The sequence below is a fragment of the Hylobates moloch genome, unplaced genomic scaffold, assembly GCF_009828535.3.
Source record: "Hylobates moloch isolate HMO894 unplaced genomic scaffold, HMol_V3 SCAFFOLD_76, whole genome shotgun sequence".
NCBI lineage: Eukaryota > Metazoa > Chordata > Mammalia > Primates > Hylobatidae > Hylobates > Hylobates moloch.
The window spans coordinates 84637-106235 of NW_026652351.1; the positions used below are offsets into that span (position 1 = coordinate 84637).

Genomic DNA, 21599 nt, shown 5'->3' on the forward strand with positions numbered 1-21599 from the left:
GTGGCCTGCTGCTGGTGGCCGAGGTGGTGTGCGCCACGGGTGTGCCGGTTCCTGTACTGGTGGGGTTGGGGGTGATGTTGGTGGTAGAAGTTGGGGTGACTTCAGGATGGTGTGTGGAGGAAGTGTGTGAATGTAAGGATGTAGAGGTTTTGGCCGTGCTGAATGAGCTTGGGGCTTGGCTGGTCCCCCTGGTGGTCAGCGTCGTTGGTGGGGCTGTGTGGGTGGACCCTGTGGCCTTTAGCGTTGTCGGTGGAGGAATGGTGCCTGTTGGCGTTGAGTGGATGGAGGCAGAAGTGGCCATCTGTGCGTGTGTAGGGGTGATGACTGTGTGAGTACTTGGAGTCACCAAGGAGGTGGAGAAAGGTGGAATGTGAGTGGGAAGAGTGGTCTGAGGGTGTGATGGTGTTGGATAGGTAGTGGTGGTCTGGAAGGATGTTGCAGTCACAGGACCTGTGGAAGAGAAGGGACTGCTCCCTGTAGGTGGGTAGTGTGTGGTGAAGGGTGTGGGTAGCCTGCTGCTGGTGGCCGAGGTGGTGTGGGCTACAGGGGTTCTGGTGCCTGTACTGGTGGGGTTGGGGGTGATGTTGGTGGTAGAAGTTGGGGTGACTTCAGGATGGTGTGTGGAGGAAGTGTGTGAATGTAAGGATGTAGAGGTTTTGGCTGTGCTGAATGAGCTCGGGGCTTGGCTGTTCCCACTGGTCGTCGGCGTCGTTGGTGGGGCTGTGTGGGTGGACCCTGTGGCTTTCAGCGTTGTCGGTGGAGGAATGGTGCCTGTTGGCATTGAGTAGATGGAGGCAGAGGAGGACATCTGTGCGTGGGTAGGTGTGATGACTGTGTGAGTACTTGGAGTCACCAAGGAGGTGGAGAAAGGTGGAAAGTGAGTGGGAGGTGTAGTGTGAGGGTGTGATGGTGTTGGATAGGTAGTCGTGGCATGGAAGGATGTTGCAGTCACAGGACCTGTGGAAGAGATGGGACTGCTCCCTGTAGGTGGGGAGTGTGTGGTGAAGGGTGTGGGTAGGCTGTTGCTGGTGGCTGACGTACTGTGGGCCACAGGGGTTCTGATTCCTGTACTGGTGGGATTGGGGGTGATGGTGTTGGTAGAAGTTGGGGTGACTTCAGTATGGAGTGTTGGAGAAGTATGTGAGTGTAGGGATGTAGAGGTTTTGACTGTGCTGAAAGAGCTGTGTGCTTGGCTGGTCCTGCTGGTTGTCGCTGTCATTTTTGGTGTTGTGTGCGTGGACCCTGTGCCTGTGGCCTTGACCGTTGTTGGTGGAGGAATGGTGCCTGTTTTTGTTGAGTGGATGGAGGCAGAAGTGGAGAGTTGTGCGTGGGTAGGGGTGATGACTGCGTGAGTACTTGGAGTCACCAAGGAGGTGGAGAAAGGTGGAACGTGAGTGGGAAGTGTGGTCTGAGGGTGTGATGGTGTTGGATATGTAGTGGTGGTCTGGAAGGATGTTGCAGTCATAGGACCTGTGGAAGAGACGGGACCGGTTTCCGTAGTTGGGGAGTGTGTGGTGAAGTGTGTGGGTAGCTTGCTGCTCGTGGCTGAGTTGGTGTGGGCCACAGTGGTTCCGGTGCCTGTACTGGTAGTGTTGGGAGTAGTCGTGGTGGTAGAAGTTGGGGTGATTTCTGGAGGGTGTGTGGAAGAAGTATGTGAATGTAGGGATGTAGAGGTTTTGGCTGTGTTGAATGAGCTGTGGGCTTGGCTGGTCCCTCTGGTGGTCCCCGTCATTGCTGGGGCTGTGTGTGTGGACCCTGTGTGTGTTGCCTTGACCGTTGTTGATGAAGGAATGATGCCTGTTGGTGTTGAGTGGATGGAGGTGGAAGTGGACATCTGTGGGTGGGTAGGGGTGATGACTGTGTGAGTACTTGAGATCACCGAGGAGGTGGAGAAAGGTGGAACCTGAGTGGGAAGTGTGGTGTGAGGTTGTGATGGGGTTGGATAGGTAGTGGTACTCTTGAAGGATGTTGTAGTCATAGGACCTGTGGAAGAGCTGGGTCTGCTCCCCAAAGGTGAATGTGTGGTGAAGGATGTGAGTGGCTCACTGATGGTGGCTGAGGTGGTGTGGGCCACAGGGGTGCTGGTTCCTGCACTAGTGAACTTGGGAGTAATGTTGGTGATAGAAGTTGGTGCGGTTTCAGGATGGTTTGTGGAGGAAGCATGTGAGAGGACGGATGTAGAGGTTTTGGCCGTGCTGAATGAGCCGTGGGCTTGGGTGGTCTGAATGGTGGTCCCCGTCATTGGTGAGGCTGTGTGTGTGGACCCTGTGTCCGTGAGTGTTAGTGGAGGATTGGTACCTGTTGGCATTGAGTGGATCGAGGCAGAAGTGGACATCTGTGCGTGGGTAGGAGTGATGACTGTGTGAGTACTTGGAGTCACTGACGAGCTGGAGAAAGGTGGAACGTGAGTGGGAAGTGTGGTCTGAGGATGTGATGGGGTTGGATAGGTAGTGGTGGTCTTGAAGGATGCTGGAGTCATAGGACCTGTGGAAGAGAGGGTACTACTCCCTGTAGATGGGGAGTGTGTGGTGAAGGGTGGTGGTGGCCTGCTGCTGGTGGCCGAGGTGGTGTGGGCTACAGGGGTTCCGGTGCCTGTACTAGTGGGGTTGGGAGTAATGGTGGTAGTAGAAGTTGTGGTGGTTTCTGGATAATGTGTGGAGGAAGCATGTGAGAGGAGGGATGTAGAGGTTTTGGCTGTGCTGAAGGAGCTGTGGACTTGGCTGGTCCCACTGGTGGTCCCCGTCATCGCTGGAGCTGTGTGTGTGGACCCTGTGGTCGTGAGCGTTGTTGATGAGGGAATGATGCCTGTTGCTTTTGACTGGATGGAGGCGGAAGTGGACATCTGTGGGTGGGTAGGGGTGATGACTGTGTGAGTACTTGGAGTCACCGAGGAGGTGGAGAAAGGTGGAACGTGAGTGGGAAGTGTGGTCTGAGGGTGTGATGGGGTTGGATAGGTAGGGGTGGTCTGGAAGGATGTTGCAGTCATAGGACCTGTGGAAGCGATGGGACTCCCCGCCGTAGGTGGGGAGTGTGTGGTGTGTGGGGTTTGGGGCGTTGTGTATACAGTAGTCGTTCTTGTTTGAGTGGTCTCTGTGGCTGTGGGCCTCGTGGGTTGTCCTGGCTGTGGGGTGGTTGGGCCTGTGGTGCTTGCTGGGGTTGGACGTGCTCCTGTCGTCTGGGTGGCCGTTGTTCCTGGCAGTTCCTGATTGGTGGATTTTGCTGTGGGAATTGGTGAAGTTGTCATCGTTATTGTTTTTGTTTCTCTACCCTGACCTCCGCTGGCCTCTTCTTTTGCCTACGTGACCTTTTTCTTGCCTGTCTCTGTCTCTGGTCCTGTGACATGGCCCCTGCTGGGCACTCCAGCCTGCCCCAGTGTCTCCATCTCACCTGGACCTGCTCCGCATCCTGCCCTGAGCTGAGTGCTGACTCCTTCAGTGCAGCTGCCGCTCTGTGACTGGAAACCAGGCCCTACTTTATCCCCTTCTGGTTCCCTGTGGCCCTGGTGGTGGCCCCCGTCCTCCTGCACCTCTGCTCCCCCGGCCTGCCTCTGTGGGTGCCTGGAGGCCCTCCTCGCCTCCAGCTCCAGCCTGCACTGTTGGGCTGCCTTCCCGCTTGCCCTCTGGGAAATACGGGGTCACCTTTGTGGCTGAATCACTGAATGTGAGCTGGAGGTGGGACCGGGTGCCTTCGCGATTGCTGGCATCCTATAGCGCCGTGACTTACGCAGCGTGGGGCTTGTCCCTGATGTGGCTGGGGTTGGTAGTGTCACCGTGGTCCGTGTTGTGGACTGAGCTGTGGACGTCGTGGCTGGGCTGGCGGTCGATGCCGTGGCCCTGGTTGTGGCCTGGGTCGCTGTGGGTTTTGTGGCTGTCGATCTCAGTGTGGCTGTGGGAGGCAGCCGTGATGTGGCTTGTGGGGTGACGGCCGTGGTTGGTCTAGGTGGTTCTGCGGAGGACAGCCGCCCGGAACATCCCCTTGCTGTGGGCCTGCGTCTCGAAGGCTTGTGTCCCAGCCCCCTGCCCTGCTCCTGGGATCCCTGGCCTGCTGTCCGGGACTCAGCCTCCTTGGAGGGGCTCTTCCTCTTGCCTTTGTTAGGTCCTCCCGCCGTACTCCTGGCTGTGGTGGCCAGAGCTGGGGCAGTGACCACATGCTCATGGGGCTGCGGCTGCTCCTGCGCCCACCCTTGCTTAGCTGAGCGGACTGTCATCCTGTCCCCTCCAGGGTCCCTGGGCGCAGATAGGGCCCTGCCCGGTGTGGGGTGGGGGCAGGCTGCCTGGCAGAGGCCCTGCAGGTCCCACACGGTTTCTAGTGACAGCAGCCAGCAGCAAGGAATGCCCCATGCCGTGACCAGCTTGTCTTTAAAAGTTTTTCCGAAAAATCCCCAGTTTGGCTCCCAAGCATAGGAAATTCTATGCTGAGAATCTGCTTAGTGGCAGATCTGAGCCAGGAAGCAGGGCCATCCCTGAGCCCACCCCAGAGGTGTACCTAGGACCCCCTGCAGCTGCCCTCTCCATGGGCTCAGCTGGAGGCTCCTTACCTCCCGAGGAGGCCGTGGGCTTGATGGATGTGAGCGTGGCTGGAAGGAGGGGTGTCTGGGTGGGGCTGGCAGGGGTGCGATTAGAGCTGGGTGTGGGTCCGGTGGAGCTGAGAGGCCCGATGGTGGTGGAGGTTCCCGTCATGGGCCAGACTTGTGTGGGCCGTGAGCCTGGGTGGGCGGACATGCCATCAGGGCTGCAGGGCACCGGCACATCCTTGGGGAGCACCCTTCCCTCTGCCTGCTTGACCCTGAAGCTGGGCAGCCCTGCATGGGCCAATATGCTGCTCACACAGTTGAGGGCTGGCCCATGGCCCTCTGAGTGCAGCCTGGCTCCTGGCTGGGCCTTCTGCATGGCGGGGGTCACCTGTTGAGGCCCCACTCTGTGCTCATCTGTGGGTCCAGCCAGGGCCACGGGGACCAGGCTGCTTCCTGGCTGTGGGCTGAGCTCCTCCCCGACTCTGATTGCCAGGTTAGACCTGGGAAGGGCACAGGTACTGTCTGCCCCCTCCCTGCTTCCCACCCGACAGATCTGTCCAGGGAACCAAGGGGAGCCCAGGAAGGGCCTGCGTCACCTCGGCACCTAGTGTGTGTGCACTCACCTGTGGTGGGCGGCTGCGGCGTGGTGGGCGGCACTGCAAGAAGACGGGGTCAGCTCCCTGTGGTTCTCGAAGCCTCCCCACCCCGTGGGGCCTCCGGGAGCTCCGAGGGCCTGAGTCAGAGACGCTCACCAAGGCTGGGGTGGAGGGGACTGGAGGGGCTGGGAGCCCACCCTCCCCTCTCTCCCTTTCTCCTTCCCAGGATGATTCCCACTCTCTACCCCAGGCACCCCGGCAGGCCTGGTGAGGGTAGGGGGAGCTGGGGGCTGGTGGCAGAGGGGACGGGAAGGCCCAGCGGGGTTCAGTGCTATGTGTTTTTCTCTCGGCTGCCATGGGCTGGAGGCTGCCTGAGTCTCTGGAGACCCAAGGGGCCAGGGTCCCGGAGAGTGGAGTCCCAGAGCTCACGTAAGGGCTCACAGCCCCCGAGGGCTCTCTCCCTTGTTTGTGGGATGAGGATGTGCTTTCTGCCTGCATGCAGGCAGGGGCAGGGTTCTCAGGACAGCCGACTGGACTTACTGCAGGGCACGCACACCCCCTCCTCGTGGTCGAAGTACTCATCCTGGGAGCAGTTGTAGCAGCCTAGGGTGGAGAACAGCCAGCCTCTGTCTGACCGGTGACCAACCAGGCCCACCTGTGTGTTTCCTGCCCTGGCGGCCTCCTTCCTCTCTGCCTTTTTTTTTTTTTTTTTTTGAGACAGAGTCTTGCTCTGTCGCCCAGGCTGGAGTGCAGCGGCGCAATCTTAGCTCACTGCAACCTCTGCCTCCTGGATTCAAGTGATTCTCCTGCCTCAGCCTCCCAAGTAGCTGCAATTACAGGCGCATGCCATGACGCCCGGCTAATTTTTGTATTTTTAGTAGTGACAGGGCTTTGCTATGTTGGCCAGGCTGGTCTCAAACTCTTGACCTCAGGTGATCTTCCTGCCTCGGCCTCCCAGAGTGCTGGGATTACAGTTTCACCCGCGGACCTTGCTCTAAGCCCCTCCTTTCCTGCCATGCCTTCCTCAGGCCTTGGTCTCTCATCCCTTGCTTATCACCCGGGGCTGGGGCTTCAATGCCATCTTCCAGTCCTCACCTCCCCTGGACCTCAGACACCGGCTCCTCTTCTGTGCTCTCTGATGCAGGTGCCCTGCATTGCCCTCCTGAGCCCCAACACATCTGTCCCCTGTGTGTCTGGATGGCTCCAGACACCACCCTTCTCTACCGCTTGGGCCAGGACCTTTTAATCCCAGGACCCTCTGCATTCAGACCTCTGCCTTGGGGCAGCCACAGGCCTCACAAAGACCCCTGCCTCCCAGCCACACCCCACCCCACACGTCTATGTACCCCACACCCCTCTGCAGCCCCGCACCCCTCACTCGCTCCCTCTGCCCTCTGCAGCCCCGCGCCCCTCACTCGCAGCCCCGCGCCCCTCACTCGCTCCCTCTGCCCTCTGCAGCCCCGCACCCATCACTCGCTCGCTCTGCCCTCTGCAGCCCTGCACCCATCACTCGCTCGCTCTGCCCTCTGCAGCCCTGCACCCCTCACCCGCTCGCTCTGCCCACTGCCCTGGCTTTCTCAAGGGTTCTGGGCATGAGGCTGCTCCTGGCTGCTCCTCTGGACACTTTCCTGGCTCCCCTCCTCACTTTTCCCATCCTCGCCCTCACATCTGCCTCCCACCAAGGGCCCCAACCACTCTGTGTGGCACAGAAGCCTGTGGCTCTCCCACCCCAGCCTGCCTTTCTCCCCTCCGTGGTGGGTGCCTCGGCCGACACTGGGTCTGCCTCCTTAAGCACCTCTCCCTGGCTGGGAGGGAAACTCCACGGTGCAGGACTGTTTGTTTTGTGTAAGGCCAGGTCCCCTGACCTGGAACCGGCCTGGAGGACAGAGGTGCTCAGGATGCATCTGCTGAGTGACTGTGTGTGTGAAAGAAGGAATGTGCAAATGAATGCATGAATGTGCGTGTGTGTACGAGCGAGTGTGCGTGAATAAGCAAGCATGAATGAATATGTGTGAATGAGTGTGCATGAATGAATGTTGAATGTGCGTGAATGTGCATGAGTGAATGTGCGTGAGTGAATGAACAAATGTGCGTAAATGCATGAATCTGCATGAATGTGCATGAATGTGCGTGAGTGAATGTGTGAATGAGCATGAATGAATGTGTGTGAATGTGTTGAGTGAATGCGTGAATGAATGTGAATGAATGAGCGTGAATATGTTGAATGAGTGTGCGTGAGTGAATGAGTGTGAATGGATGAATGTGTGTGGAGTGAATGTGTGTGAATGAATGTGCGTGAATGTGCATGAGTGTGTGTGAGTGAACAAATGTGCGTGAATGAATATGGGTGAATGAATGCATGAATCTGCATGAATGAATGTGAATGTGCGTGACTGAATGAATGTGTGTGAATGAATGTGCGCAAATTAATGAATGTGTGAATTAATGAGCATGAATGAATGAATGTATGAATGAATGAATGTGTGTGAATGAATGAATGTGCATGAATGAGTGAATGGGTCCCCCTGTGTATCTGCATTGCCTCCCCGCCACCTGGCACCTTCGATGTTGCTGCCTGGGACGCTCTGTGGCTGGCTGGGGCAGAGGCAGGGCTGGTAGTGCCACGTGCAGTTGGCCTCCTGTGTGTACTGGTACTCGCCATTGCTGTCCTGCGTGTGCGTGTTGTAGAAGCCGCAGTAGATGGCTGGGAGGAAGAGAGCCGTCAGCTGGTGGGGTTCCTGGCCCTGGCCCTGGCCCTGGCCCTGACCCGGTGGTTCCCCTGGGCATGCGTGGAACCTGAGCGTGGGCAGGGAGGGTCTGGGCCCTCTTGGTGAAGCCTCCCCTGGGCAGCTGGGGGCTGCGGGAGGGCCAGGGTGGCCCTGCAGGGCACGGCCCGGCGCCTGTCCAGGGAGAGGGGCCTGTGGGCAAGGGCAGCTCTGCGCCGGCCCTTAGTGGTGCTGGGTGGCAGGGGCTGGAGCAACCTGTGGGTGGGGTGGTCACTCACGGCAGAAGTCCGGGGTCCTCCAGTCCACGCACACACCCTTGTCCAGACAGGCTTGGGCGTAGGCAGCCACGGCATCGCACAGACACTCACAGTCCCCGCCACTGTCACACCCACATGCGTCGCGCACGCAGGCCTCGTAGTAGGGCAGGTGGTATACCTGCAGGGGCATGTGCCAGTCAGTGCCTGGCCTCCGAGGGATGGCGGCGCACCAGGCTTTGCCACCTGCAGGGCCCTCAGGGTGGTCAGGCCAGAGTGTGGCGGTAAGGGCGCTGGGACTCGGTGAGCGGCACCACGTGGACCTCAGCCCTGACCGCCAGCCACACTCCCGGAGCCGATGCTGCCACGGAGGCCTGACCCGAGCTCGCGCCTTGAGAACCGCCATCGGGATCAAGGTGCCACTGCTGCTAACCATGGCCACTGCAGTCCCGCCCAGGGTCTCCGCTCCCCCCACGTCACGCTCACATTCAGCGGGCCAGTGCCATGCCGTTCCACCACGGGGTGCCCCCGTCCTCTCAGTTCTTACTGCGCCATGATGTCCGGATCACACCCTGGGCTGGGAAGTGCACACCCTGCATCCTGGCGGTCTCCCTGACCACCGGCTCCTGAGCAGGGGGCCCACCAGGTGATGCTGCCCCAGGGGACTCACGGCACTGTCTGGGGGTGCTATTGGCATCTGGTGGGCGGAGGCCAGGGGGCTGCTAAACAGCCACAGTGCACGAGTCGGCCCCACATCAGGGCCCTGCACTCAGGCAGAGGGTCTGAACCTCTCTGCACCCTGACCTGGCTGGTCTGGGATCCCATGGAGGGAGAACCGTGCCTGGCTTCCCCACCCCCTCCCCCGCCCCCACCGGACATTTGTGGAGGGACAGGCGCACAGCCCTCGTGCCCGGTGCCCACCTTGCTGTGGCAGGTGGCAAAGGTCTGGCTGTTGATGATGGCGCACTTGCGCTCGGCCCAGGAGCGCCGGAAGGCGTTGAGACTGCAGGGGTCCGCCACGAAGCTCACGTCCCCGCACAGCGGGCTCTCCTTCCACGAGTTCACAAACTCCAGCTCGCTGGACGCCACATACTTGCTGCGCGTCTCGAAGTCATCCTTCATGTTCCCATTGAAGTTGCCACACAAGCCGCAGAGGGGATCCTGCAGGCAGCGGCATCAGGCCGGACCCAGGGGCCATGCCATCTGTCTCCACCCCTGTGTCAGGGAGGGCCTGGGAGGACGCAGAGAGCGTGCGGTACCTGGGAGGCACGGGCGATCCTGATGAGGACGGTCATGTGCCTGTTCCAGATGAGCGTCAGGTTGTACCTCCCGGGGACACTGATGTCCACGACAAGGCTCAGCGCACCTGGCGTCACCCCGAGCTGCACGTGGGGCTCCTCCCCGGTGACCGTGTAGTTTCTGTCTGCCAGCACCACGGACAGGCCCTGTGGGGTGGGGTTGGCATAGGACTGCCTGTCTGTCTCCCCTGGCCCCTGGCACGGCCGTGCTGGACCGAGCTCTCGGAGGCAGAGCTGCCCAGGTCTGTTAAGGCCATGCACAGGAGTGCCTGCTGAGAGCCAGCTTGGGGCAGAAGGGCCTGGCATGCCTGGCACAGGGCTGAGGGCTGAAGCTCGGGCTTCCTGGAGAGTCCCTCCCCTCTGCCTGGGAGACATTCCGCAGCCCCTGAAACCTTGTGGGGGACAAGCACCCCTGGTCCTGAGCGTCTGGCCCGGGAGGGGCAGCAGGCACCCCTCAAGGAGAGGCAGGCGGGGAGGGCTGCACCTCGGGGCAGGACCTGGAGGCTCCAGTGGGCAGGATCCAGATGTGTGGCAGGGGCCCTACCGCCCATCCTGCCCTGCCAGAGTCTGCCTGGTTGCTCACCCCTAGGAAGATCTTGATGGCCCGTGAGCATGTGACCCCGGAGTTCCCACAGATGACATTCTCTGTCAGGATCTTGAAGGTGGGCTGTGAATCGTTGACACTACAGCCGTCCTGCAGGGAGAGGGCACTGAGGAGGAGCCCTGGGGGCCGTGCCTCTGGGTCCCTGGCCCCTGCGGCCCTGCGCCGGGTGGTTACCGTGGCCAGGATGTACTCGCAGTTGCCGTCGAATACAAAGCGCTGGCCATCGAAGGTGATGACGTGGCCCTCCCCGTAGAGGGTGCAGGTGGATGGGCAGTGGGTGCCCTGCTGGCAGGCCCACCTCCCCCTCGAGCAGGTGCTGTGGAGACAGCAGGGTGTGGATGGCGGGCCTGAGGCCCTCTTGCCATACTGGGTGTGGTCCCTGGAGAGGCCAGGCTACACCTCTGGACGCCCCCGCCTCCGGGACAGCCCCACCCTGGGCAGCCCCCGCCTGCCCCAGAAGGCCCCAGGAGCCCAGGGCGTCTGAAGCGAGGCTTTGTCTCACCAGGTCCTGCAGTCAGTGTGGAGCTCAGCTCCTCCAGGGTAGGAGACCCCCGAGAACTCACACGGGCACTCCTCGGGGGGCACACACTGCCCGTCGGCATTCTCGTAGAGGCCCTCGGCGCAGACACAGCCAGACTCACACTTGGTGGGCACCTGGAGGGAGGCAGGTCAGTGGCTCCTGGGAGGGTGGCCTCAGCCAGCCGCTGCCCAGCCGTGGGCCCCTCTGAGACCTGCCGGCGTGTCTCCCAGGCCCTCCCCCTGAATACAGCCCTGCTCTGTGGCCTTTGTGGGCAGCTGGGCTTACTGCCTTAGCAGTTTCCCCCACCTCGTGGAAGGTCCTGGGACCCAGTGCACACGGCTGGGCTGCTATACTCACCCCCACACGTGGGCAGCCCACCCTCCCCAAGCTGGTGCCCACTGTCCTCAGGGAGCCCTGCAGACGAGCCCCCGGGGCCTCCAGCTGCCCAGCCACAGGGCCGCTCCCACCTCGTGGCCAGCCCCAGGCACCCGCCGCAGGGCAGAATGTGGCCGGGTCTCCTGGAGTTCTGTGGAAACCCCCTCACGGCTCAGCTGGGGCCTGGGCGTTATCCCCGCTCCTCGCGCGCCCCCTTACGCAGGCAACACCGGTGGCCAGCATCTGGCATGTGGGGGCACAGGCCGCCCCAAACTTGTTCTCGGAGGACTGGCTGCAGGACTCGAAGGTCTTAGGGGCCTGGCAGGAGGCTGCAGGAAAGAGGGGTGTGCAGTCAGGACACTCAGAGGAAGCTGGGGCCCCTCACAGTCCCAGCCTGCGGCCGGCGCTGCTGTACGTACCCAGGAACATCTGTGGCCGCTGCGGGCAACTCAGCCGCCCGTTCATGCAGTGGCTGCAAGAGAGCGCCTGCGTGAGCCCCCGGGGCCTGGCAGGGACCCCCGCCTGGCCCCTGCCTGGTCCCTCACCAGGTGACGCCGTTGATGACGGTGGACTGCTCGGCCAGGATGAACTTGTAACCCTCCAGTGTGCACGGGCACTGGGCCTTGCGCACACACTCGCCCTTGTGGTTCAGGTAGGTGCCATTGGGGCAGTTGCAACCGTCCACGGGCACGGCGCTGGGGTGGCACTCGGCGGCACGGTCCGACAGCGACAGGCAGGTGCGCTCACAGGCTTGGCTGTTGTAGCTGAAGGTGGTGTTGCCCGTGCAGGGGACGGCTGTGGGGGACACAGGCATCAGCCCCCCTGGGAGGGGGCGGCCGGGAGGGCGAGCTTGGGTTCCGCTGCCTGCAGGGCACTGCAGAGCCTCAGAGCTTGGGGCCCCAGGACACCCCCTCGTAAGCCCAGCCTGCCGTGACCCTGCTTAAGCCCCATCGGGCACTCACTGCAGTTGTCCACACTGCTTCTCCAGCCCCAGAGCAGGACGCCCCGAGAGGAGCAGGCGTGTACGTAGTCTCCCAGGGCGGCGCAGATGTGGGGAAAGGTCTCCTCGTAGTTGCAGGCCTGGTACACGCACCTCTGCGGGCAGAGAGCCAGCATGCGCTGGTGGCAGGCATCCTGCCCTGGGGACGTGGGGGTCCCAAACCTATGCCCTTGGGTGCCTGAGACCTTGTCAGCCACTACGGCCTCCCCTGCAGCCCTCCCAAGACGCCCTCGGGCCCTCACCTTGTAGAAGGGCGCAGGGTTCACCGTGGCGTGGCACCTCTCGAACACCGTGCCTGTCCTCAGCAGCACAGAGCAGTGGGTCTCCGCACACACCTCTGGGGACGACAGGCCCGGGCGTGAGTCCCGGCCCCTCCCCATTCCAGCCACGGCTCCTCCCAGGGACCCTCCACCCTGGCAGCTGGGCCTGTGGTCGAGTCCAGGGGTCTGTCAGAACTGTGTGTGCTGCGGGAGCCGCCGGGGGAGTGGGGGGCCGGACACTCACTGTTGAGCTGGCTCATGGAGCAGGGGTCAGTCTCACGCTCCAGAGCGGCCGGACAGTTCCCCGCCCGCCAGGAGTCCACAAACAGCGTGGCGGTGCCCTCGGCGATACCCACGCTGGTGGTGAAGTCATCCGTCGTGTCCCCGTTGAAGTTGCCACAGAGTCCTGAGCCGGCGGGGCGTCAGCTCGACTTGAGCCCATCCCTCCCGCACCCATTCCTGCCCACACGCCCTGGAGCTCCTGTCCTTCCTCTAACAGTGCCCTGGGTGAGAGGCTGCGGGGGCCACACGTGCCTGTTACCCCCAGGGGCTCCCCAGACACAGAGGGTTGTGTGAACCTCTCTTGGACCTTCTCCTCCCCTGGTCATGGCCAGATCCTGTAGGGATGAGGCAACAGGGCCACCTGGAGGGGCAGGGACTCACCTCTGGTCTGACCTCTGAACTGGGGCCCAACAGTGACATAGGCCTGGAAGACGGGGCGCAGCTGGACCACGAGCTCCAGCCCGAAGCTGGTGGCCATCTGGAGGTGAGTGGACGTCTGCCTGAAGACCGTGATGTTGCCTGCAGGACGCAGTGCTCAATGGGCCGTCTGGGCCCCCTCCCCGCCCACTGCAGCCCACCCCGAAGGCACAGCTCGGGGGGGTCACGGACTGGGCCAGGACGTACGAGTCTTGTACGGCAGCCACTTGGCTTCTCCGTTGTTGGTGACCACCTCGTCCTGAGAGATCACAATTTTGTCCTGGAGAGAGGGTGGCCTGAGTCAGGGCGCAGGCACCAGGGAGCGGAGCCCTGCTGGCAGGGACGGGCGCAGGAAAGGCCTTACCTGCCTGGAGAGGTAGACCACAGCCACCAAGGAGGTCTCGGAGTGTGAGAAGCCGGACTTGTCATACACAGCCATGAGGGCACCGTCCTCGGGAAGCTGGGGGCTCTGGGAGGGAGTGGGGCTCAGACACGGGTGGGGTCGCCGGGAGTGCCCCTCCCCACGGGCCACAGGGCTCGTCCTACCTGGAGGAGGATGTAGGTGCAGGTGCCGTGGAAGCGGTAGGGCCTGGCGTCGAACGTGGTGACAAAGGAGCCACCTTCCAGGGAGCAGTGGCCGGGACATGGCCGCTCCGTGCACGCCCAGCGGCCCAGGGTGCACCGGCTGTGGGTGGGCGTGGGGGCAGTGGCATGGTGGGCACGGCCGCTGGAGCCGGACAGCACAGCCCTGCCCGCCCTAGGCCAGCGGAACTCCTGCCGGCCGGCCAGAGCCCCCTCCAGCGCCTCACTCACCAGGTTTGGCAGGCGGCTACTGTGACCTCCCCGGGGGCATACATGGCACCGTTGAGCACACAGGGGCACTGGGTGACGGGCACGCAGGTGTGGTTATTGGAGAGGTCATTGAGGACCGTACCTGCAGGAGAGGGTCTTCTTGGGGCTTGGGTGGGACTGACCGTCTCCCACTCTCCCCTCCCTGGCTCCAGGGAGACGCCCCCTCCAGCCTGGGCCGTGACTTCTCACTCCAGCTGCACTTGCATTCACAACTCTATGCCAGGCCCTGGGCATGCACAGCCCCTTGTGCCAATGTGCCCAGGCCAGGTTCTTGGTGAGTGGTGGCCTCCAGCAGGCAGGGACGTGTAACTGTCCCTTGGGCCCAGCTCAAACTCTGCCTTCTCTTGGCAGCTCCTAGATCCCAGTGAGCAGCCCTCACCGCCTGTGGGTTTGCAGGGGTGGCCATGGCCGGGGGACCTGCAGGCTGTAAGCGTCCGGGCGGGAAAAGCCTGTCCCAGGGCAAGAGGCGCCGGAGCTGGGACTCAGACGGAGGAATGTTGGGGTGAGCCGGGTCGGGGTGGGTGGGGTCTAACATCCCCTTGTCCCTGTACTCTCTCCAGGGGTCCCAGGGAGAGTGAGTGCCTGCGACTGCCCTCACCTTCCGGGCAGAAGCATCCGAAGGTGCAGGAGCTGGAGCAGCTGTGCTGCGGGTTGGAGCAGGTCTTCACGCAGGCCGAGCCGCACTCCTGGTACACCTGGTTGGCTGGGCACTGACCCACGGCTGTGGGCACACGCGGCTCCGGTGAGAGGGTCCCACCCCCCCACCCCTCCCTGCCCCACACCCCCCACCCCTCCTTGCCCCACACCCCCCACCCCTCCTTGCCACACCCCCCCACCCCTCCTTGCCCCACCCCAGCTTGGTGGAGGACTTAGCCCAGCCCCTCCTCCATCTAGAAGCAGCAGCAAGGACCTCAGACCAGGAGGGATGCAGGCGTCCCGTCAGGCAGTCCAGGGGCTGGGAGAGCTGGGTCTGGAGCCCTCGGCCTCCCCACCCCTCCCCCTCCCTTCCCTGGACTCACAGCACAGGCCGGGGCCCCGCCAGCGGCGGACAGGCTGGCCCACCATGCTGCATTGGCGGGAGTACTCGGACAGGGTGGCGCAGCTGCTGTTCTGAGGGCCTGTCTGGGTGGCTGCGGCCACGTCCACCTGGCAGCTTAGCACGAAGGGCTCCTTGGACACGCTGCACTCAGGGGCCACCAGGGTCAGCAGCTGGGTGCAGATCCGGGCCTGGGAGGGCCACTCAGGGTCATGGGGGCAAAGGCCACACCCCATGCCACCACGACTGGGGAGGTCGGGTAGGGCGTATGTGATGGGGCTGCTTGTGGGGGCCCTTGGTGGTCTCGGCGACCCTGTCAGACCTGGGCTCAGCCCCACCTGGAGCCCCCTTGCTTACGTGCTGGGCCTGCCGGACGTGGGTGCTGGGGACGTCCTCCAAGGTGCAGATCTCGCCGGGGTCGTCCAGCTTCTGGAGGGCAGCGAACTTGTGGGGTTCCAGGAACTTGCCTGGGGGTGCAGAACGGGGGTCAGCACCGTGGGGGCTGGGCCTCAGAGGCCCCCCTGCCCTGCCCCCCACCTGGAGGCCCCCAGCCCTGCCCCCCACCTACCCTCCTTGCTCAGAACAGAGGCCCCCCCAGCCCTGGCCCCACCTAGAGGCCCCCCAGAGGCCCCCCCACCTACCCTCCTCACTGACAAACTCGTTGGTCACCTTCCCATCAAAGTTCCCGCAGAGCCCGCACATCTGACCCATGTACTTCTGCTCCACCAGAACCTGCGGGAGACAGCTCTGCTGGGGGCCAGGGGGCCTCTCATCCGCTGTGGAGGGCTCTCAGTTCCTGCTCCTGGACCCAGAGCCCGCACCGTCCACCCACTTGCCCGTCTGCCTCTTCTTGTGGGAGCCTAATTTTCCAGCGGAGAAGCCAAGTCACCCACAAAACCTAGTCCTGGCTCATGTTGCTGGCCAGGGGTCAGCACTGCTTGGCACGAAGGGCCTGGCTGCATGGCAGCCTGAGGGCTGGCCGGGACCCCCAAGGAGGGCAGCCCTTCCCGAGTCCCACCTGCCCCCCAGTGCTGCGGGTCTCCAGGCCCACCCTGGCCCCTCTCTCCTCACCATGAGGTGGCTGTCAGGACCCCACACGACTTCCAGCTCCAGCTCCAGCTGCTTGGCCACCAGCCGCACGCTCTGGCCGAAGGGTGTGATCTGGAGCCCATTGCTGGTGTAGGGCAGGCTGACGACCCTGTGGGGTGAGGGCAGTCGGTGGTCGCCCCTCAGTCCTCCGGCCCCCGAGCCCCCGGGCCCCAGCCCCCCGACCTACCCGATGTCCTTGACTGAGATGGTGGCTTCGCTCACGGTGACGACAGAGGACCCCAGCTCCACGATGATCCGCGAGATGCTCCCGTCTGGGCCTCGCCGCAGCTGGACACTGAAGGTAGGGAAGGCGTCCTTGCAGGTGGCCGCGAAGATGTAGTTGCACGTCCCCGAGAAGTAGTACACATGGTGGTCGAAGGTGGAGAAGTGACCGGCCCCCCACGTGGAGCACTGGCCTTTGTCCGGGGCTGCAGAGAGAGCAGACACAGCCCTGTGTCCCCACCATCCTGGCCAGGCAGGGCTAGGGCAGGGAGGGAGGTCGCTTGTCTCCCTGGGCCAGGGTTTTTGAGTTGGGGCCAGGCTGTGGAAACCCCAGGCATCCAATGAACCTGAGTGCTATGGTATATGCCTGGCCAGGAGTCAGCACTGCTGTGGGCATATGTACACACGTGTGTGGGGGTACACGTATGTGTGGTGTGTGTGTGCACGTATGTGCGTGTCTCGGGGTGTGTGCATACATGTGTATCAGGTGTGTCCATGTGTGTTGGAGGGCTGTGTAGGTGTGTATGATACATACCTGCATGTGTGTTGGGTGTGATTGTGTTGCGTGCATGTGTGTGTTTGTGTGAGCTGGGCATGTGTGTTGAGTGCATGTGTGTGCATGCTGGGTGTGTGCATGTGTGTTGGGTGCATGTCTCAGGTGTGTAGAGTGTGTACATAGGGTGCATGTGCATGTGTGTGTAGGGTGTGTGTGTTGGGTGCATGCACATATGTAAGTCATGTGCGTGTTGTATGTGTGCATGTTTGCATGTCTGGAATGTGTGTGCATGGGTGTTGGGTGTGTGTGCACATGTGTGTCGGGTGTGTGTGTGTAGGTTATGTGTGTTGGGTGCATGTGCATGTGTGTTGGGTTGTGTGTCTGTGTGTAGAGTGTGTGTTGAGTGTGTGTGTGATGTGTGCTCATGCATCTGTGTCATGTACATGTGTATGCATGTATCAGGTGTGTATGCATGTGTGTATTCGGTTTGTGTGCATGTGCGTGTGTTGGGTGCATGTGCATGTGTGTTCATGTTGGTGCATGTATGTGTGTGTATGTATGTTGGATGTGTGTGTCTTGGGGGTGACCTGGGCTCCGGGCCCCTCTCTCCTGCACATTGGGCCTGGGTGGTCTGGGCGGTCTGGGCGGCAGGATCAGTGGCCGCCATGTTCTTACCTGTCTGTGGAGAGTCCTTCAGCCTCTGGAGGCCTGGGCTGGTGGAGGAGGTGTTGGCCAGACCTGTGTGGACGGGACCCGCAGTCAGTGTGGGGCTGCCCTGTTGTCCCTGAGGGCGCCGCTCACCTCTGCTCAGGGCTGCTCCGCCCGTTTCCCTGCACACACTCTGCGTGCAAGAAGTGTCCGTGGCCCGTGGGGCTCGAGGCCTCAACAGCAAGCCAAGCGCTTGGCCTCCCGTGCTGTCCTTCAGAAGCCCCAGCTTCCTCCCTGCTCTCGTTCACTTCTTCGTTCGTCCACTCAGTCCCAGTTCAGCCGTCAGCCCCTCGGGGTTCGGCAGATGACGGGCACCCTGTGTGCAGGGTACTCATCCCTGGGGCTTCTGGGCAGGGTGAGGAGGGGCTGGTGTGGGTGGCAGGGGCTTGACAGCAGAGCCGACAGAGCAGGCTGTGCCCACCTCCCCAGCTTGGCTGCCTGGTTTCCCCGAGGGGTCTGCGCCAAGGCCCCACAGCCTGTTCTCCCTGCTCTCAGTGGCTCCGGGGCTCTAAACATGGCCGCTTTCCTGCACGTCAGCCTTGAGACAGCCTCGATGTCAGGCCTGGCACTGAGGCCACTGTTGTCAGAGAAACGTCCAGATAGCCCAGTCATGGTGACTCCAGGGCAGGGCAGCGGGGGACGTCCCACCCTGACTCCCAGAGGCTGGGGTGGGGCTGACACCCCCCAGGTCCCACCCCCTTTACCCAGAGGGAGACTTCTCCCACCTCTGGGTCATTCCCCAGACCCTGCCTCTGGGGCTATGGCCCTTCTTGTGGCTCCCATGAGCCCCCAATGTCTGAGTGCTGGTGGGGCACCTGAGCAGGACCTGTGACCTCTCCAGACCCCTCTTGGGGCCGGGCCCCTCCTTGCCCCTGCCCATTGGTTAGCAGGGCACTCACAGCATCTCCCTCCAAGTGTGGCTCAGAGATCCCGTTCCTGCCACTCCCCACCTGTGCTCCCACCCCAGGCTCTGCCCACTTCCTGGGACTTACTTGTTGCTGGTCCCATTACTGCTGGACACCCGTGTCTCCTGTGACTCTGGGGCAGGGGCCTGTCAGCTGGGGGATGGTGTTGCCTGTGGTCCAGGGAGGAGCCAGGCTGCCTGTCCCCCGGCTGCCTGTCCCCCGGCCGCCTGTCCCCCGGCCGCCTGGGTGGGTCCTCTCTGGCACAGGCAGGAGGTCGGGTATTTGAGTGACTGGATTTAAGGAGAATGCCAGCCTTGGCTATGTGGGACACATATTTGGCTGTGGTCCCCTTTGGCCTTGAGATTGTTTTCTGATGGGCTGCACCTGGCTTATCCCCAGTGTAAGCTGAGTTTACTCCAGACTAGGGTGGGCACGGCACCCAGTAGGTGTTGTGGTCCTCAGCACCCCCACCATTCCTTCCAGGAATGATCTACAGGGCTCAGAAGCACCTGCTGTAGGAGCGTGCAGCACACGGAACCCTCAGCCGTGGAACTCAGTGGTTCCTGGGACGGGGCCCTCGCTGGCCTCTGGTCGGGGAGGGGTGGGAGAGCTCTGAGCGGGAGGAGGAGTCGGCTGCCCGCTGCTAGGCCAGCACCTCTGGAGGCTGCAGAGCTGTGACCGGTCTCCCCTGGGCAATGCCCCCTGCAACTCAGTCTCTCCACCTTTCAGATGGGGAATGGCACTTGGGAGCCGTCCCCGCTGCAGCACAGACACCTCGGACCCGTGCTTCGGTGCCCTCGGCCCTGCCAGGCTGGCTCCACTGCCCCGGATGGGTGCCTCATTGCTGCATCCCCGTGCCCCCAACCGCCCTCGCCCTGCTCCACCCGCAGGAGGCTCCCCGAGTCCACTGGCTCCAAGTCGGCTGCCTCCAGCTCTGTCTGAAGCCCAGCGGGAGGCTCCTGCGTTCCTGCCCAGACTGGCTGTGCTTCCCCTCGGCTGATCCCTTGGCCAGGCCCAGGGGTATCTGGGCGGATTGGTCCGCCACCCCCGGCCTCTCAGCCCCTGGACGAGCACGAGGCGGCAGGTGCTCGCTGTTCCTTCTGCACGCTTGGCGGCCGCCCACCCCTGCCTCCCGGCCCACCTTGGCCCAGGCCTGCAGCCCGGCTGTCCGACCCCACGCTCTGCCGGCTGAGGCCCCTCCCATCCTGGCAGAGACAGCGCTTAGAGATTATTTGCTGGGGTGACGGGTGGACACCCCCACTTGGCCCTCCACCCTCTGCACTGCCCACAGCCGAGACCTCCTGCCTCCCTGGGCCTCACCACACCTCCCTCCCTGGCTCCAGAGTGGTGGCCCGAGGGACTAGGGGTCGCGCTCTGCTGCAAGTTCAGCCCCACTTCCTGGCACTTGTCCCCAAGCTGTGCCAGGTGTGCAGGTGGGGGCCGGGGTCCCAAGCAGACGGCACCACTGGGAGGGTTCAGAGACCCCCACATCTCCCACGGTTGAAGGGTGGTGCCCAGTGTGGTGGGGAAGGGGCTTCAAGGGAGAGAAGGGGTGGGGCGGGCTTGGGGTGCCCTACAGTGGGGCACCCCTGGGGGGGTCCCACTGTGCTCTGAGCCCGAGGCGCCCAGGTTGGCAGCAGCTCCAAGGGCGAGCTCTGTCCCACCAGCATCCACCCCAGGGGGCTCCCGGCTGTGGAGGAGGGTCAGGGGCCAGCTTGGAGAGGAAGGAGGAGCAGGGAACACAGAGGCCCTCGGGCTGGTGCCTTGGTTGGCAAGAGGGGTCTCCCCAGGCCTCAGGCTGTGGCCACAGAGGGACCCCTTGGGGCTGGCTCCTTCTGGGGGCCTGGGGTGGGACTGGTGGCCACCTGCAGCAGCCGCAGGGCAGGTGGTTGGCAGAGGATCCAGGATGTCAGTCCCTCCTGGATCCTGCCTGAGCTGGGTAGGAGAGCGGGGGGAGAGGGCAGGCTGCCTGCGGCGGTTCTGAGCCCAGGATGGCCGTACACCTTCCCCTCCCTTCCCCCGATGGCGGCCACACCAGGGGAGGCAGCGTCCCCCACTTCTGTAGACTAGGAAACTGAGGCCCAGGGCAGCAGAGACTGTGCCTCTGTCCCCCACACTCCAGAGACCTCTCAGGACTCAGGACCCCACTCGGGGAGGGAGAGCGCCAGGCCTGGGCACCAGCACAGCAGCCCGCTGTTCCTGCGGGACCTCCGGACCCCACTCCAGCTGAGCGTCCTCCCCTGCTGGCCGCTGTGCCAGCTCACAGGAGGGCATCCCTGCCCAGGCCCCATGGAGTCCCTGACCCCAACTGGCAGAGCCCAGCGCTGTGGCTGCTGGGGGGACCCGGGCCTGGCAGCGGGGGCTGGTCACGGAGCCGAGGTGGGGCCTCCCATCCATCAGCATCCGTGTGGGCCGGCCGAGTTGGCGAGGCGAGAAGGCCCAGAGACTCCTGCACACAGGGCCCCTCTGAGGGCACCGCGGTGTCCGGCGCCCCTCGACCTCACTCACCAGCGCTGAGCAGGGCTCCGCAACAGGACAGCAGCAGCCACGGCCGGAGCATGGTGCACAGGGGAGAGGAGCTCGCGCTGGGCCCGGCAGGCCTGCTGCTGCCACCTGTGCGGCTCCAACAGCCAGTCATGGGTGCCTTATATAGGGTGGCAGGCCCTCCCTTGCCACACCTGCCTGCGCCCCACGGTCCAGCCCCTTAATCACCACTGCCGGCGGGCGCAGCGGTGGCCAAACAGGATCTGGGCCTACTTTATCAGGACTCGGCTTTCTTTGGAAAATCCTGCAGGCAGCGGCCCCATTATCACCCACTCCCAGTGGGGGGCTGACGCATGCACACCCCCAAAGGTCCTGCAAACACCCCCTGCATGGGGCCATCCCGGCCCAGGCCCTCCCCGCTGCTGGGTCAACGTGGGCACTGTCAGCCACACGCCTGGTGGCCAGGATGGGCCTGCTGGGGGAGGTCGAGGGCCCTGGGGCACCTTCTCTGCCCCTTCTGGGGATCCCAGTGCTGACCCAGCTTGGGGGGAACCCTGCTGCACCTGAATCCCAGGACCCCCTGAAGGGCGCTGGGCCCACCACTCACCCTGAGTTCCCTGCCCAGCAGGAAAGATCACCCAGTGGGAGGGACCTTGCCGGGGGTGTTGGGGAGCAGGGGCTCCGCCGTCTGGGACAGGCAGCAGCCTTGGGGCTCAGACGGGCTGCCCTGGAGGCTTGAGGAGCTACCGTGTCTTTGCAGCCCACCGGGTCCCAGGCTCGCTGCTGAAGACCCCTCCACAGCTGTTTTCTTCCCCCTCCGAGTGCTGTCGGCAGCTGTCTTGGGCACAGGAACTCGGGGGCCGCTCGTCTGCTGGGGCATCTCTGCGGGGCTGTGGGGTCGCCGGTACGCTCCTGACCCCTTCAGGCAGAGGGGCAGGGACTGGGATGACCAGGGGGCCTCG

At 63.2% G+C, this 21599-nt stretch overlaps 1 protein-coding gene across 1 annotated transcript in view; it reads right to left on the reverse strand.

The window, feature by feature from the left end:
- LOC116463890 (mucin-6) overlaps positions 1-21535 on the reverse strand; it is a 25050-nt gene extending 3515 nt beyond the window's left edge. The window contains exons 1-32 of the mRNA XM_058434915.1: positions 20662-21535; positions 17216-17278; positions 16010-16250; positions 15805-15931; positions 15375-15465; positions 15091-15200; positions 14717-14924; positions 14296-14418; positions 13659-13779; positions 13392-13530; positions 13210-13314; positions 13053-13125; positions 12810-12947; positions 12391-12552; positions 12129-12223; positions 11849-11981; positions 11432-11681; positions 11306-11358; positions 11106-11215; positions 10494-10645; positions 10166-10307; positions 9971-10081; positions 9349-9534; positions 9011-9250; positions 8114-8270; positions 7670-7813; positions 5650-5712; positions 5110-5169; positions 4538-4705; positions 3724-3945; positions 2992-3219; positions 10-957 (exon numbers count right to left, since the gene is read on the reverse strand). Of these exons, the coding sequence (XP_058290898.1) occupies positions 10-957; positions 2992-3219; positions 3724-3945; positions 4538-4705; positions 5110-5169; positions 5650-5712; positions 7670-7813; positions 8114-8270; positions 9011-9250; positions 9349-9534; positions 9971-10081; positions 10166-10307; positions 10494-10645; positions 11106-11215; positions 11306-11358; positions 11432-11681; positions 11849-11981; positions 12129-12223; positions 12391-12552; positions 12810-12947; positions 13053-13125; positions 13210-13314; positions 13392-13530; positions 13659-13779; positions 14296-14418; positions 14717-14924; positions 15091-15200; positions 15375-15465; positions 15805-15931; positions 16010-16250; positions 17216-17278; positions 20662-20791 (5293 nt within the window). The 5' untranslated portion in view covers positions 20792-21535. The remainder of the gene's footprint in view (positions 1-9; positions 958-2991; positions 3220-3723; positions 3946-4537; positions 4706-5109; positions 5170-5649; positions 5713-7669; positions 7814-8113; positions 8271-9010; positions 9251-9348; positions 9535-9970; positions 10082-10165; positions 10308-10493; positions 10646-11105; positions 11216-11305; positions 11359-11431; positions 11682-11848; positions 11982-12128; positions 12224-12390; positions 12553-12809; positions 12948-13052; positions 13126-13209; positions 13315-13391; positions 13531-13658; positions 13780-14295; positions 14419-14716; positions 14925-15090; positions 15201-15374; positions 15466-15804; positions 15932-16009; positions 16251-17215; positions 17279-20661) is intronic.
- Between the last annotated feature and the right edge of the window lie 64 nt (positions 21536-21599).